Here is an 18,800-nt window from a genome sequence, read left to right on the forward strand (position 1 = left end):
GCCAACAAGGTTCAACTTCTCTCGGTAACGTTTCTTGGACTCTTCATCCAAATGCACAACTTCATTGGATAGCAAATCAGCCATAATTCGGATGAAATCGGTGAAAATGTAGCGCAGAAATCAAACTGAATCTGTACGAACACGTAGGAACGAGCTGACCGGTTGACCGGCAAGATGGCGGCATAACACAAAGTCACGTGATACAATCGCGTGACTGCAAAGCCTCTATAGGGCAAAACCATCCTTACCCAGGCACACCCTCCTGGTTTTGGAGTATAAACATTTGGGGTTCTGGCACCAGCCGCTAGACTAAATCTGACCAAAAGTCTATGAGCACGAACTGATGAAGTCTACTCGGATGAGAGGCGAAACGTCTTCTGATACAAACAGTCCAGTTGCGATCGATTGAATGCCCTGAGATTACGATGACCTGGATGAATGAGACCATTCATATTTATGCATTCGAAAAAGTAAATAAATAGCTTAACAATTGAGACAACAGATCAAAGGTCCTCTAATGATCTGTTGATGTTACCATGAATTGATTTACGTGGACCCCGACTTAAACAAGTTGAAAAACTTATTCGGGTGTTACCATTTAGTGGTCAATTGTACGGAATATGTACTTCACTGTGCAATCTACTAATACAAGTTTCAATCAATTCAAACAATCAGATCACTATAGGCCACCTACTCAGTGGCCTAGTGATTAGAGTGTCCGCCCTGAGATCGGTAGGTCGTGAGTTCAAACCAAAGACTATAAAAATGGGACCCATTACCTCCCTGCTTGGCACTCAGCATCAAGGGTTGGAATTGGGGGTTAAATCACCAAAAATGATTCCCGGGCGCTGCTGCCCACTGCTCCCCTCACCTCCCAGGGGGTGATCAAGGGTGATGGGTAAAATGCAGAGAATAATTTCGCCACACTTAGTGTGTGTGTGACTATCATTGGTACTTTAACTTTAAAAAGCGGAGCCTCTAAAAGAACATCCAGGAATTCCATTTACATGTCCATTTATCCATTTTCTACCGCTTGTCCCTTTCGGGGTCATGGGGGATGCTGGAGCCTATCTCAGCTGCATTCGGGCGGTAGGCAGGGTTTACCCTGGACAAGTCGCCACCTCATCACAGGGCCAACACAGATAGACCGACAACATTCACACTCACATTCACACACTAGGGCCAATTTGTGGTGTGTGTGTGTGTTGTGTAGATTTAGCACTTAGCTCTTCCATTGAAAGGATATCCACTCCCCAGCAGGTTCTTGCGGCTCAAATGATCCTTTTGGATAATAAATCAATCCATCATCATGGCTCAGTTTACAGAGCCAAACTCTTTTTAAGCTTTTTCTGTCTGTTCATCATCTTGGTGGCTCACCCTTCCTCATCCGCGTTGGATTGCTTTTTCCATTCCCCAGTTCAAAGGCGAGTATCCTTTATCACCTTCCACACTTCCTGTACCTGTCCTGCACTTAATGGTCCATGTTAGTGTGAAGCAAGTGAGCGAGGCCCATGATCTAATCTGGAATGTTCCATAGAGATTGTATTAGTGCTAAAATGCAGCAAGAAGGTTGCAGTTTTAAAGGGGAACTACACTTTTTTTTGCCTATCATTCACAATCCTTATATGAATCAATCAATCAATCAATCAATGTTTATTTATATAGCCCTAAATCACAAGTGTCTCAAAGGGCTGTACAAGCCACAACGACATCCTCGGTACAGAGCCCACATACGGGCAAGGAAAAACTCACCCCAGTGGGACGTCGGTGAATGACTATGAGAAACCTTGGAGAGGACCGCATATGTGGGTAACCCCCCCCTCTAGGGGAGACCGAAAGCAATGGATGTCGAGTGGGTCTGACATAATATTGTGAAAGTCCAGTCCACAGTGGATCCAACACATCAGCGGGAGTCCAGTCCACAGCGGGGCCAACAGGAAACCATCCCGAGCGGAGACGGGTCAGCAGCGCAGAGATGTCCCCAACCGATGCACAGGCTAGTGGTCCACCCGGGGTCCCGACTCTGGACAGCCAGCACTTCATCCATGGCCACCGGACCTATGCAACTCCCCCTCGCAAGGGACAGGGGAGAAGAGGAGAGAAGAAAAGAAACGGCAGATCAACTGGTCTAAAAAAGGGGGGTCTATTTAAAGGCTAGATTATACAAATGAGTTTTAAGATGGGACTTAAATGCTTCTACTGAGGTAGCATCTCTAACTGTTACCGGGAGGGCATTCCATAGTACTGGAGCCCGAATAGAAAACGCTCTATAGCCCGCAGACTTTTTTTTGGCTCTGGGAATCACTAATAAGCCGGAGTTCTTTGAACGCAGATTTCTTGTCGGGACATATGGTACAATACAATCGGCGAGATAGGCTGGAGCTAAACCGTGTAGTATTTTATACGTAAGTAGTAAAACCTTAAAGTCGCATCTTAAGTGCACAGGAAGCCAGTGCAAGTGAGCCAGTATTGGCGTAATATGATCAAACTTTCTTGTTTTTGTCAAAAGTCTAGCAACCGCATTTTGTACCAACTGTAATCTTTTAATGCTAGACATAGGGAGGCCCGAAAATAATACGTTACAGTAATCGAGACGAGACGTAACGAACGCATGAATAATGATCTCAGCGTCGCTAGTGGACAAGATGGAACGAATTTCAGCGATATTACGGAGATGAAAGAAGGCCGTTTTAGTAACACTCTTAATGTGTGACTCAAACGAGAGAGTTGGGTATAAGACAAGAACACATACGTTTTTCTTTTGTCATACCTTCTGACAAGTAAACAAATGCGAGCAAAAGTCTACTTACAATGCAACGCTTAAAAAACATCCAAACACCTCCAATAAGGTTTTATATACACACTGTAAGAATATATGTAATGTAGTAACAACAACCTTCATAATATCATTGTTAATATTTATGTATTTTGCTCATTTTAAACATCTGGCATTCATTTCAAAAACATATCACAACGTTCTATTTCCACATTCACCCATTCACACACACATCCACACACTGATGGCAGGAGCTGCCATGCAAGGCGCTAACCACGACCCATCAGGAGCAAGGGTGAAGTGTCTTGCTCAAGGACACAACGGACGTGACGAGGTTGGTAGAAGCTGGGGATCGAACCAGGAACCCCCAGGTTGCTGGCACGGCCACTCTCCCAACTGCGCCCTTAACCGTTGTGTGGTGTTCGGGTCTGTGGGACCCGCTTTCATTTTTTTATTAAAAGAAAAATGATACAATTAATGCATTTTTCAAACTGAGACTCACTGACTTTGGCTCATTTTCTGTGAAGAACATGTATCAGAATACATATTTAATGACCACACACCATACACCCCCCCTACACATTTCTATTACATATAAGATGTCCGGGTACACTGGACCCGGGGCTAATAGAAGTGTGGAAATTGATATTCTGTGTACCACACACACACACACACACACACACACACACACACACACACACACACACACACACACACACACACACACACACACACACACACACACACACACATACACACACACACACACACACACACACACACACACACACACACACACACACACACACACACACACACACACACACACACACACATACTCGCCTACTTTGTGAGGGCCCCCCTTTCCACTATAGCTAGAATGATGAAAAACATATATCTAGCACTAGATGGGAGTAGAGAGTTGCAACCTCACTTCAGAATGTAAAAAACACAAAGTTAAAAAAAAGAAGTTTACTTCTGTAGTTGTGAGGACCAGGCAAATGTCCTCACAAGTCAAAAGGTCCTCACAGAAAGGGTGGTTTGTCAAGTGTATGTCCACACAAGGATGGTGAGACAAGTGCACACACACACACACACACACACACACACACACACACACACACACACACACACACACACACACACACACACACACACACACACACACACACACACACACACACACACACACACACACACACACACACACACACACACACCAGGCCTAGACAGGAGGAGGACAGAGTGTAGGTACACAGAACATCAGAGGGTCAAATGTGCGAGAAAATGAGAGCAGACAGTGTTGACAAACAATGTTGCAACCTTGTGTGGGAACCGCAGGTGCAGAAACACAAAAGAAGAATCCCTGTGGGATGCAGAAACTGGCAGAGAAATTTTCCGTGCAACGTTCATATTGTTGTTACTCAGCCAGCGTTTGTGGGTCTGATGTACCCGTTGCATTTTGTGGCTTTTAATGCCTCACAATCAAACACTTTTCAGTTAAAATACTGAACAGATGTTTATTGGGATAAGGTAAACATCTGTTCAGTATTTTAACATAAAAGTGTCATATCTGTGTGATCATGTTTTGTTTTGGTTATGTTCGGTTTGGTTTTTGGACTCTTTGTGCACTCTTGTTTGTTTTGTTTCCATGACAACCCATTAGTTTTCACCTGTCCTCATGTCACACACCTAATTCAATTGGACTCACACACCTGTCATTAATAATGTTCAAGACTATTTAATCCGATAGTTGCCAGGAAGTCAGCCTGGCGACATTAACTCTGTTTGACTTCTGCTACCCATGTTACCCATGCTACCATAGTTCCATGCCAAGTGAGTTCTGTCTATATTCTTGTCACAGTCAGTGTTTATTTGTTTCATGTTCATAGTTTTTTGCCCAAGTGCTAGTTTTTGTTTCATTAGTCAAGTTTGTTCTCCGCCTTTGTGTGCGCCTTTAGTTTTGTACCTTTTGTTAGTGTTAAAAATAAATACCGTAATTTCCGGACTATAAGCCGCTACTTTTCCCCCTCGTTCTGGTCTCTGCGGCTTATACAAGGGTGCGGCTTATATACGGCCTGTTCTTCTCCGGCACCGACGAAGAGGATTTCGGTGGTTTTAGTACGCAGGAGGAAGACGATGACACAATGATTAAAGACTGACTTTTCATATACCGGTAGGCTGGTTATTTTGATAACGTACAGGCGAGCACTTTGTATTACTTTGCACCGTTTTATTATTTGTACTCTGCATTAATGCTGTTCGCCATGTCAAAGATGTGAAAGTTTGATTGAATGATTGAAAGATTTATTGTTAATAAATGGGACGCTTTGCGTTCCCAAATAGTCATCTCTGTCCCGACATTCCCCTCCGTGGTAGCAGGAACCCCTATATACTACGGTAATTACACATCAAAACCCTGCGGCTTATAGTCGGGTGCGGCTTATAAATGGAGCAATCTGTATTTTCCCCTAAATTTAGCTGGTGCGGCTTATAGTCCGGAAATTACGGTAATGTCTTTACCTTCACGCCATGTCCAGTCCAACTTTCCTTGGCAACTCGGGAAAACAAACAACCCATAGTCCACGTCTTGACAAAAAGTGTTTGATTGTGAGGCATTAAAAGCCACAAAATGCAACGGGTCCATCGGACCCACAAACGCTAGCTGAGTAACAACAATATGAACATTACACAAGGGTTAAGTGAAAGCTGAGGTGTAATGTATTTCTTTGATCATTTATTGTGGGTTTTTTTTTTATGTGGATCTTCAATAAAAAGGATTATTTTTTGCAGTTGTAATTGATGAATGCCGTCACTTTTTTATGTGTAGTTGTCAGTGGAGGAAGAAAAGCTGCACATTAGCCTGATCGTGACAGGCATCACACTGAAAAATAAACGTGTTGTTTTCCTCATTAAGATCATTTTGCAAATGTTTGCCATGCATGGCTGCGACATTAGGACATTAAGACGCAGGGTGAATTAAATACAAAAAAAAACGCTCCTAATGGAATGCTAATAGAGAAATAATGCAGCGTGCTGTAAGTCACCCTTCTTTGCTAATTGCGTTTGAATCCTAGTGGGAACATCGGTCCTCGTGCTGCACCATTGCACTTCAAGGTTGCAAAGACTATCTGGACAAACATTAGCTAAAATCTGCCATTAGATGGTTGCAGTCGTTAATTCCACTAAAATGTTAGCAGAATTTCAAAGTGCGCAAACTCCTCGTTTTGTTGTTAAATATACGACCCAATTTTTTTCCCCCCCAACCATTTAGGATGCTCAGCTGAAGAGAGTATCTGGTTGAAGCCGGTGGAGAGCTTGGAGATGCTCTCAGCTGTGGGCCTCTCAAGCCTTCGCCGCTAATTACGTGTTAAAGCGCCGTTAATGAAACAAGGAGGCGAGTGTGCCCGCCATGTCCTCACCTTCGGGGTATTTGTTAGCGCTGCGCAACGGCTCTGCATTTCAATTAATCAATTAACAAGTTGTCCACTGGCAGCTTTGGAACACACACGACGGCTCCTGTTGAATAATGCAACGGTCTTAATCAGCTTGTTCCATCCACACGCAGAGAATTCAGATGATGCGGGGGGACACGCCTACGCAAAATCTTAGCTGCTAGCGCCGTCGCTAAAGATAAGTCCCGCTAACTCCGCTGCCTTCTTGGGTTTGCTTCTTGCAGCTATGATGCAATGACCATTTCACACTCACAGGACACTTAGTCCATCCATCAATCAATCAATCAAAGTTTACTTATATATAGAGATGTCCGATAATATCGGACTCCGATAAATGCTTTAAAATGTAATATCGGAAATTATCGGTATCGGTTTCAAAATTATCGGTATCAGTTTCAAAAAGTAAAATGTATGACTTTTTAAAACGCCGCTGTGTACACGGCCGTAGGGAGAAGTACAGAGCGCCAATAAACCTTAAAGGCACTGCCTTTGCGTGCCGGCCCAGTCACATAATATCTACGGCTTTTCACACACACAAGTGAATGCCATGCATACTTGGTCAACAGCCATACAGGTCACACTGAGGGTGGCCGTATAAACAACTTTAACACTGTTACAAATATGCGCCACACTGTGAACCCACACCAAACAAGAATGACAAACACATTTCGGGAGAACATCCGCACCGTAACACAACATAAACACAACAGAACAAATACCCAGAACCCCTTGCAGCACTAACTCTTCCGGGACGCTACAATATACACCCCCCCCCCCGCTACCCCCTACCCCAAACCCCGCCCCCCCTCAACCCGTCCACCTCAACCTCCGCATGTCCCAAATTCCAAGCTGCTGTTTTGAGGCATGTTAAAAAAAAATAATGCACTTTGTGACTTCAATAATAAATATGGCAGTGCCATGTTGGCATTTATCTCCATAACTTGAGTTGATTTATTTTGGAAAACCTTGTTACATTGTTTAATGCATCCAGCGGGGCATCACAACTAAACTAGGCATAATAATGTGTTAATTCCACGACTGTATATATCAGTATCGGTTGATATCGGTATCGGTAATTAAGAGTTGGACAATATTGGAATATCGGATATCGTCATTATCATTATCGAACATCTCTACTTATATAGCCCTAAATCGCGAGTGTCTCAAAGGGCTGCACAAGCCACAGCGACATCCTCGGCTCAGATCCCACATTTATTAGGTACACTCGCACAATCTAAGGTCTAATACATGCGAGTGCCAAAACAAGTGTGTTACGTTAACAACAAAGTAGAGGGCTCCAGATCATGTGTGCTTACGGACTGTATCCCTGCAGACTGTATTGATCTATATTGATATATAATGTATATATTGTGTTTTTTATGTTGATTTATTTCTTGTGCGGCCCGGCACCAATCGGTCCGCGGACCGGTACCGGTGGTTGGGGACCACTGTGCTATAGGATTGGATTGGATTATCGTACGGCCAAACATTGCTTATAACAAACTTATTCGTTTGCCCACGTATCATTTCGTGGAATCGAGCATTCAAACAATAAATCCACACATTGTGACTCATTCTCTTTGCTTTTTTTTTATTATTGAGAACGAGTGCAAAATAATCTATCACGGGGCCAAAGAAAGTTGCGAATACCAGCACCTATAGAGAAGGTGAGAAACGCTATTGAATCAAAGAAATAATAAAAGTTACGTTAAAGTACCCATGATTGTCACACACACACGAGGTGTGGTGAAATTAGTCTCTGCATTTGACCCATCACCCTGGATCACCCCCTGGGAGGTGAGGGGAGCAGTGAGCAGCAGCGGTGGCCACGCCCGGGAATCATTTTTGGTGATTTAACCCCCAATTCCAACCCTTGATGCTGAGTGTCAAGCAGGGAGGTAATGGGTCCCATTTTTATAGTCTTCGGTATGACTTGAACTCACGACCTATAGATCAGGTGTGTGGCTCAGCCCCGTGACCCAGAAACCAGGCACAGCGACAAAAAGCAGACAGGCTGCCAGATCATGACAAATAGGGCCTGTCTTTGTCCAATAGAAATATATTCTGGAACCATCACCACATATTCTATAGAGCAGTGGTCCCCAACCACCTGGCCGCGGCCGCACAAGAAATTAAAAAAAAATTTAAAAAATTAAAAAAAATAAAAAATTTTTTTTTTAAATTAAATCAACATAAAAAACAAGAAATTAAAAAAAAAAAAAAAAAAAAAAAAAAATGTTTTTTTTTTAAATTAAATCAACATAAAAAACACAATATATACATTACATATCAATATACATTAATACAGTCTGCAGGGATACAGTCCGTAAGCACACATGATTGTATTTCTTTATTTAAAAAAAAAAAAAAAAAAAAAAAAAAAAAAATCCCCATCCCCCCCAAGCATTGACCGGTCCCCAGCTACAAAAAGGTTGGGGACCACTGCTATAGAGGACTTATGTATATATTTGATCATATGTCTATATTCTTGTTATGCTGTTTATTTGTATTTTTTCCCAGAGAAAGACAAGTCACACTGTGGACACTAACATATCGTCTCAAATACTGAATACAAATGTGCATATTTTTACCCTTTTAGCTGAACTCGGTCTTCAGTCTGGATCCATGCAGTCTTGATTAAAAGCCAGTGTTTGCGTTACGTTGTTAAGACAGAAGTGTTGTTTACAAGCAGGAAAAGTGACAAAGTAAGTGCTGGGAGAAGTTGTGTGCATGCCTAAGTTGTTTTATTGATGTTTCTGCCTGAGCGGGTGCCAAGTGAAACCACAACAACATTCCGACGTGATCCGAATGTGTGAAAAAATGAAAAAAAAAAAAAAAAAAACATCAGGGCTTTCTCACTGAGAAGCAGCAAAGCACTCTTGGGCTTTTGGGTTTGAAAGAGTGCTAAAGTGCAGGACCTTGTGTTTGTTGAGCTGATGGATGGCGCTCATCTGTATTCAGGGTTCCCGCCTCCCCACCACGGACCCTCCGAGCTCTTTGTTATTCAAAAAGGCGTGAAGAAGAAGCGGACAATGAGCCGAGGGCCCTCGCTCTCTTTAGACCGGGTGCAGCGTCGGAGTGGTGGATGAGGGGTTTAGCGAGGGGTTAATTGTGCCTCCAGAAGCCTCAAACGCTCGGCGGATTCATTTTTAATGTCTGGTGCTGCTGTCAGTCGCGCTGTATTGATGGGATGGACCCGCCGTTCAACTCGAAAGTCCTCTTCCTAAACTTTTCTACGACTCCTCCGTGACCTCTCCCAGCCTTAAAGTACATGAGCAGGGTAGTACTTTTTTTTTTTTTGCAGACATAATGTTACACGCTGCAGGCAAGTTGGAAATATCACAGCGACAGCCTACACCGCCCTACTTCCAGGTGAATGCAGGCAAAAAAAAACAAACATGGCTGACAAGTCTGATAAGCTAGTAAAGTTTGTTATTTTTTTTTACCATACAGTTGCTTTATGCTTAGGTCAGGGGTCGGCAACCCAAAATGTTGAAAGAGCCATATTGGACCAAAAATACAAAAACAAATCTGTCTGGAGCCGCAAAAAATTAAAAGCCATAGTACATGTGTCATGAGATATAAATTGAATTAAGATGACTTAGAGGAAACTAAATTAGCTCAAATATAGCTACAAATGAGGCATAATGATGCAATATGTACATATAGCTAGCCTAAATAGCATGTTAGCATCGATTAGCTTGCAGTCATGCAGTGACCAAATATGTCTGATTAGCACTCCACACAAGTCAATAACATCAACAAAGCTCACCTTTGTGCACTCATGCACAACGTTAAAAGTTTGGTGGACAGAATGAGACAGAAAAAGAAGTGGCATAAAACACGTCCGAGAAAGTCGGAGAAAGTTATACTTGTAAACAAACTACGGTGAGTTCAAGGACCGCCAAAATTAGTAGGACAAAACGGCGCTCGCCAAATACTCGAATCAGTGAAGCATGTTTAATATAAACAGTGTGATTTATAACAATTAGGGAGGTTTGCGTCATGTTTGTCCTCCTACGGAAACCATATTAAAACAAAAACTTTTTCCATTTTTCATACATTTTTTAAAAAGCTCCTGAGAGCCACTAGGGCAGCGCTAAAGAGCCGCATGCGGCTCTAGAGCCGCGGGTTGCCGACCCCTGGCTTAGGTAATAATCTCTGATACTGAAATGAAGGCTCCTGTCTAAATGTAGAACCCTAATCCCTTAATGTTGAAAGATCACATCCTTGTTTGGCTTTCATGAAGTCTAATTTATTCAGAGTGAACAACACTATCAGGTTCAAACACTGATGACATATATTAATCAGACAAGAAGCAAGGAATCATGCAGAGACAGAGTTCAGATTAGCTCATGAGGAGACACGTGTTTTGGGCTGTATTGTACTTACAGATCCAAACTACGTTTTTACACAGAATGATTATTTTAAGACAGATAACACAATTTAAAAAGGCCTACTGAAATGACATGTTTTTATTTAAACGGGGATAGCAGATCCATTCTATGTGTCATACTTGATCATTTCGCGATATTGCCATATTTTTGCTGAAAGGATTTAGTAAGAGAACATCGACGATAAAGTTCGCAACTTTTGGTCGCTGATAAAAAAAAAGCCTTGCCTGTACCGGAAGTAGCGTGACGTCACAGGTTGAAAGGCTCCTCCCATTTCCCCATTGTTTACACCAGCAGCGAGAGCGATTCGGACCGAAAAAGCGACGATTACCCCATTAATTCGAGCCAGGATGAAAGATTCGTGGATGAGGAACGTGAGAGTGAAGGACTAGAGTGCAGTGCAGGACGCATCTTTTTTTCGCTCTGACCGTAACTTAGGTACAAGCTGGCTCATTGGATTCCACACTCTCTCCTTTTTCTATTGTGGATCACGGATTTGTATTTTAAACCACCTCGGATACTATATCCTCTTGAAAATGAGAGTCGAGAACGCGAAATGGACATTCACGGTGACTTTTATCTCCACGACAATACATCGGCGAAGCACTTTAGCTACGGAGCTAACGTGATAGCATCGGGCTTAACTGCAGATAGAAACAAAATAAATAAACCCCTGACTGGAAGGATGGACAGAAAATCAACAATACTATTAAACCATGGACATGTAACTACACGGTTAATGCTTTCCAGGCTGGCGAAGCTTAACAATGCTGTTGCTAACGACACCATTGAAGCTAACTTAGCAACGGGACCTCACAGAGCTATGCTAAAAACATTAGCTATCCACCTACGCCAGCCAGCCCTCATCTGCTCATCAACACCCGTGCTCACCTGCGTTCCAGCGATCGACGGAGCGACGAAGGACTTCACCCGATCATAGATGCGGTCGGCGGCTAGCGTCGGATAGAGCGTCTGCTGTCCAAGTCAAAGTCCTCCTGGTTGTGTTGCTGCAGCCAGCCGCTAATACACCGATCCCACCTACAGCTTTCTTCTTTGCAGTCTTCATTGTTCATTAAACAAATTGCAAAAGATTCACCAACACAGATGTCCAGAATACTGTGGAATTTTGCGATGAAAACCGAGCTTTTTGTATTGGATACAATGTGTCCGAATACTTCCGTTTCAACGATTGACGTCACGCGCATACGTCATCATACATAGACGTTTTCAACCGGAAGTTTAGCGGGAAATTTAAAATTGCACTTTATAAGTTAACCCGGCCATATTGGCATGTGTTGCAATGTTAAGATTTCATCATTGATATATAAACTATCAGACTGCGTGGTCGGTAGTAGTGGCTTTCAGTAGTCTAGTCAAAGTCTCTGACTTTTACCTTTTCATTTAATAACATGACAGAGGGAAGGTGCTTTCATTTTGATCAAATACTCATCCCTTCTTGTGGTTACGCAGCTCAGAAGGCACAAGACATCAATACAACTTGTCGTCGTCACGTCGTGTCATTGTTGGTTTACGAGCAGACGAGCATGTTCGGCGGCGCACAATCACAGAGTACTTACAAGCAGACACGGCGTGTAGACAGAAAAGGGAGAACGGACGCATTTTGCCTTAAAAACTAACGATAAAGGTGAAGTTATAACACTGGAACGCCCTCAGGAAGAGGTGCTTTAGGACGTGGCTAGCTAGCTAGCGGCTAACGTCCATCCGCCGTCGGCAGTGTTTTAGCTACTTCTAAATCACTAATCCTCGTCTCCATGGCAACAAAGTAAGTTTCTTACAAGTATCATCCCTGCAGGACGAGGAATAGCTAAACATGCTTCACTACACACCGTAGCTCACCGGCGTCAAATTGTAAACAAACGCCATTGGTGGATCTACACCTAACATCCACTGTAATGATACCAAGTACAGGAGCGTATCTATAGTCGATACTACTATGATTACGTCAATATGTTTTGGCATCCCAACATCTTTCGTTTTTTAAAAATGTATATTATGTTTATAAAGTCAGGAAATATGTCCCTGGACACATGAGGACTTTGAATATGACCAATGTATGATCGTGTAACTACTGCTGTGGCTTGTGCAGCCCTTTGAGACACTCGTGATTTAGGGCTATATAAGTAAACATTGATTGATTGATTGATACTTAGTATCGGATCGATACCCAAATTGTGGTATCATCCAAAACTAATGTAAAGTATCAAACAACAGAAGAATAAGTGATTATTACATTTTAACAGAAGTATAGATAGAACATGTTGAAAGAGAAAGTAAGCAGATATTAACAGTAAATGAACAAGTAGATTAATAATTCATGTTCTACCACTTGTCCTTAATAATGTTGACAAAATAATAGAATGGAAAATGACACAATATGTTACTGCATATGTCAGCAGCTAAATTAGGAGCCTTTGTTTGCTTACTTACTAATAAAAGACAAGTTATCTTGTATGTTCACTATTTTATTTAAGGACAAACTTGCAATAAGAAACATGTTTAATGTACCGTAAGATTTTTTGGTTAAAATAAAGCCGACAATGCAATTTTTTGTGGTCCCCTTTATTTAGAAAAGTACCGAAAAGTATCGAAATAATTTTGGTACCGGTATCAAAATATTGGTATCGGGACAACACCAGTGGAAACAAGAAAATACAACAAAATCCCGCCTTGTCCACACTCAAACACAGAAAGCTACTTTTGAAATGATTGTCGAAATCAGTTTTCAAGGATATGTGTTCTTTCTTTTTTTTTTAAATATATATATATACATATATATATATATATGTCTTAATTAGATTATCCAAAAAATAGTGCTCGATACCGTGGTAGAGCGTAATATGTATGTGTGGGAAAAAATCACAAGACTATTTAATCTCTACAGGCCTGTTTCATGAGGGGTTTCCTCAATCCTCAGGAGATTTTAATGGAAGCATTCACATACCATGGTTTATATAGGGCACAGAGCGGGTGGGTACAGGCAGGCGTGGGGGCGTGGTGATTGACTCATGTGTTACCTAGGAGGTGTTTCCTTCTGTGACGGCATGTTGATACAATTTCGCTGCGCTTGTTGAGGGATGACAACTCTGGACGGTATATGATAAACAGTGAATGCTTCCATTAAAATCTACTGAGGATTGAGGAAACCCCTCATGAAACAGGCCTGTAGAGATGAAATAGTCTTATGATTTTTTCCCACACATACATATATATATATATATATATACACACTACCGTTCAAAAGTTTGGGGTCACCCAAACAATTTAGTGGAATAGCCTTCATTTCTAAGAACAAGAATAGACTGTCGAGTTTCAGATGAAAGTTCTCTTTTTCTGGCCATTTTGAGCGTTTAATTGACCCCACAAATGTGATGCTCCAGAAACTCAATCTGCTCAAAGGAAGGTCAGTTTTGTAGCTTCTGTAACGAGCTCAACTGTTTTCGGATGTGGGAACATGATCGCACAAGGGTTTTCTAATCATCAATTAGCCTTCTGAGCCAATGAGCAAACACATTGTACCATTAGAACACTGGAGTGATAGTTGCTGGAAATGGGCCTCTATACACCTATGTAGATATTGCACCAAAAAGCAGACATTTGCAGCTAGAATAGTCATTTACCACATTAGCAATGTATAGAGTGCATTTCTTTAAAGTTAAGACTAGTTTAAAGTGCTTTTCCTTCAGAAATAAGGACATTTCAATGTGACCCCAAACTTTTGAACGGTAGTGTATATATTTTGGACATGGGCTAAATTGTAAATGTCAGAAAAAGATGAGTTAGCTGGTCGGAAATACAAAATGCATGTACTGTGGATGAGAAGTGCAGGAGTTTAATATTCCTGGAAGTTAGCCGGGGGTCATGTTGACTGTCTGCAGACTCCAGCAAGTGTTTAGCTTCATTTTTCTTCCTCGGAGTTGAGCTCCACTGCTCAGACTCTCCGGAGACTCTTAAAGGCTACCTGCTCTTTTCCTCCTGCTCTTCTTCTCTTCTCTGAAGTGTTTCCTCGGTGGACCTGCACACTCTCTGCTCTCACTCACCTCAGGGGGCGCTACCTCCCCCCATAGTGACAGCAGGCAGATTGTAGTCCACAGGGATAAAGACAACAATCCACACATCCACTATCTGGAGCATAGTGTTGTCCCGATACCAATATTTTGGTACCGGTGCCAGAATAATTTTGGTACTTTTCTGAATAAAAGGGACCACAAAAAATTGCATTATTGGCTTTATTTTAACAAAAAATCTTAGGGTACATTAAACATGTTTCTTATTGCAAGTTTGTCCTTAAATAAAATAGTGAACATACTAGACAACTTGTCTTTTAGTAGTAAGTAAACAAACAAAGGCTCCTAGTTTAGTCTGCTGACATATGCAGTAACATATTGTGTCATTTATCATTCTATTATTTTGTCAACACTATTAAGGACAAGCTGTAAAAATTGATTATTAATCTACTTGTTCATTTACTGTTAATATCTGCTTACTTTCTATTGTAACATGTTCTATCTACACTTCTGTTAAAATGTAATAAACACTTATTCTTAGGGATGTCCGATAATATCGGACGATAAATGCTTTAAAATGTGATATCGGAAATCGGTTTCAAAAAGTAAAATTCATGACTTTTTAAAACGCCGCTGTGTACACGGACGTAGGGAGAAGTACAGAGCGCCAATAAACCTTAAAGGCACTGCCTTTGCGTGCCGGCCCAGTCACATAATATCTACGGCTTTTCACACACACAAGTGAATGCAAGGCATACTTGGTCAACAGCCATACAGGTCACACTGAGGGTTGCCGTTTAAACAACTTTAACACTGTTACAAATATGCGCCACACTGTGAACCCACACCAAACAAGAATGACAAACACATTTCGGGAGAACATCCGCACCGTAACACAACATAAACACAACAGAAAAAATACCCAGAACCCCTTGCAGCACTAACACTTCCGGGACGCTACAATATACACCCCCCGCTACCCACCCCCCCACCCCAACCCCGCCCACCTCAACTTCCTCATGCTCTCTCAGGGAGAGCATGAGGAAGTTGAGGTGGGCGTTGTTGAGGTGAGAGCATGTCCCAAATCCCAAGCTGCTGTTTTGAGGCATGTTGAAAAAAATAATGCACTTTGTGACTTCAATAATAAATATGGCAGTGCCATGTTGGCATTTTTTTCCATAACTTGAGTTGATTTATTTTGGAAAACCTTGTTACATTGTTTAATGCATCACAACAAAATTAGGCATAACAATGTGTTAATTCCACGACTGTATATACCGGTATCGGTTGATATCGGAATCGGTAATTAAGAGTTGGACAATATCGGAATATCGGATATCGGCAAAAAAAGCCATTATCGGACATCTCTACTTATTCTTCTGTTGTTTGGATACTTTACATTCGTTTTGGATGATACCACACATTTAGTTATCGATCCGATACAGGATCAAACATTGGTCATATTCAAAGTCCTCATGTGTCCAGGGACGTATTTCCTGAGTTTATAAACATAATATACATTTTTTTTAAAAAGGAAAAAAGATTTTGTGACGATAAAAAATATCGATGTAATCATAGTAGTATTGACTTGATACCCTCTTGTACTTGATATCATTACAGTGAATGTCAGGTGTAGATCCACCAATGGCATTTGTTTGATTTTTTTTTTTAATGACGCCGGTGAGCTACGGTGTGCAGTGAAGCATGTTTAGCTATTCCTCGTCCTGCAGGGATGATACTTGTAAGAAACTTACTTTATTTGTCGCCATGGAGACCAGGATTAGTGATTTAGAAGTAGCTAAAACCCTGCTGACTGCAGCTGGACTTTAGCCGCTAGCTAGCTAGCCATGTCTTAAAGCACCTCTCCCTGAGGGCGTTTCAGTGTTTATAACTTCACCTTTATCGTTAGTTTTCAAGCCAATATGCGTCCGTTCTCCCTTTTCTGTCTACGCACTGCGTCTGCTTGTAAGTACTCCGAGATTGTGCGCTGCCGAACATGCTCGTCTGCTCGTATACCAGCCATGACACGACGGGGACGCGGGGGAGGTGGGCGACCGGTACTTTTCAGAGGCGGTATGGTACCGAATATGATTAATTAGTATCGCGGTACTATACTAATACCGTACAACCCTACTGGAGCACTTACCCTGCAAGGCCCCATGGTGAGATGTCCCAGTAGATATTTGGGACCACATGCATCCTGAACAGACCTCCAAACTGTGGCAGGGTCAAACAATATGAGAGAAAGTTCCTCCAGGCTTGCCTTTATGGACTTGGGAACAGAACAGGAACATTCCCAAAGTTATTCCCACAAAATTAGAAGTATGCAATTAGACTTCCATATAATATATAATGAATATAATATGATATATATACTGTATATCTTAATAACTACTCTATGCTTTGTTTTCTGTCCACAGATGTTTGTGACAGCGCGTTGGTGTCCAATCTGCCGCCGTCAGCCTTCCGCAGCTCATCCCAGCTGTCCAGCAGTCACGCTCCGGTCTTCGCCAAACTCAACAGGAGAGACGGTGAGCTCATCATTCATGTCGGGTGACTCCAAAACAACCTTGATGATAGTCAATATTGCCGTGCTGCTTTGTAAAGAAACACAATGATCAGTTTTCGCCGTCTTAGTCACCGCCGTCGTGTCCTTGGGCAAGACATTTCACCCACCTTGCTCCCAGTAACACCCACACTGGTGTAAATGTCCCTGAAATGTAGATAACGGGTTTCTCAAAGTACAAAACCCAAAACCAGTGAAGTTGTCATGTTGTGTAATTCGTAAATAAAAACAGAATACAATGATGTGCAAATCCTTTTCAACTTATATTCAATTGAATAGACTGCAAAGACAAGATATTTCATGTTTGAACTGAGAAACAACTTAATTTTTTTAAAAGTAATTACTAATTTACAATTAAATGGCAGCAACACAAAAGTTGGCACGGGCATTTTTACCACTGTGTTACATGGCCTTTCCTTTTAACAACACTCAGTAAACGTTTGTGAACTGAGGAGACACATTTTTGAAGCTTTTCAGATGGAATTCTTTCCGATTCTTGCTTGATGTACAGCTTACACTGCAAAAACTGAAATCTAAGTAAGATGAAATATCTCAAATAAGGGTGATATTTGCTTATTTTCTGTCTGATAAGATCATTCTTCTCACTAAGCAGATTTTATGTCAGAGTGTCTTACTTGTTTTAAGGGTTTTGGTCCTAAAACTACTTTTTTAAAGTAATAATTTCTTACTTTAAGCATAAAAAAAATAAATCATGATGCCGAGCGCATATCATTATGTCAAGATAATGGCACTAGCATTTACTTCATTTAAGAACATTTTTCTACATATTGAGCAAAAAGGTCTAATATTTTTTCTACCAAGAAAAGTGCACTTGTTATTAGTGAGTATATACTTATTTTAAGGTATTTTTGGGTTCATTGAGGTTTGCTAATTTTACTTGTTTTGGAAAGTCTTGACAAGCCAAATTTTCTTGTTCTATTGGCAGATAATTTTGCTTAGTTCAAGTAAAATACCCCTCATTTTTGTATATTTTTTTCTTGTCTTTGAACACTGACTTTTTGCAGTGTGTATGGCGCAGTATTTACGGCACGGTCGTCATGTGACTTCGAGAGGTGTATTTTTACTTTGCCATGTGTGTCCGTCCATAAGTATGTCAGTCCAGCATATCATTGACCTCTCGAAAGCCCACTTCTCAACGCTAAACAGACATATTTTAAAAAGAGTGCTTTATGTGCTGCAGAAGAGCCATAAACACAAACGTCAGATCGATGCTGATGCTGCTAGGCGGCCGCCGGATGGCTTTGCCAGCACATTTTCTCCATCAGGGGACAACGGCCTTGCCATTTGCTTGTTTAGCTTCCTGCATTACCCGCAATTTGACAAAAATCAATGTCTCTCCGGTCCCACCCGTTCACCTTAATTTCCTCTTTATCGCTCCTGAGAATTTGCAGGAGAACTGGACTAAGTTGTGCCAAGCCAAGGTGGAAACTGGGGTGTTTGTTTGCTTTGTGGATCCCCAGGCTGCCTTTTATTGATGATAAATGCTGTCAAAATGCACAAGACATCATTGCCGCTTCCTTGCTGCTTTGTGGTTAGATTAGGAGGAGGCTTTGTGTTGCCTCT

General features: G+C 41.6%; 1 protein-coding gene across 1 annotated transcript in view; it reads left to right on the forward strand.

The window, feature by feature from the left end:
- The window catches only part of cntnap3 (contactin associated protein family member 3), a 239,670-nt gene that overhangs the window by 50,126 nt on the left and 170,744 nt on the right, over window positions 1–18,800 (forward strand). Inside the window, exon 2 of the mRNA XM_062023123.1 lies at window positions 17,071–17,181. Within this exon, the coding sequence (XP_061879107.1) occupies window positions 17,071–17,181 (111 nt within the window). The remainder of the gene's footprint in view (window positions 1–17,070; window positions 17,182–18,800) is intronic.

This window comes from Entelurus aequoreus, linkage group LG16 (genome assembly GCF_033978785.1).
Source record: "Entelurus aequoreus isolate RoL-2023_Sb linkage group LG16, RoL_Eaeq_v1.1, whole genome shotgun sequence".
NCBI classification, from domain to species: Eukaryota; Metazoa; Chordata; class Actinopteri; order Syngnathiformes; family Syngnathidae; genus Entelurus; species Entelurus aequoreus.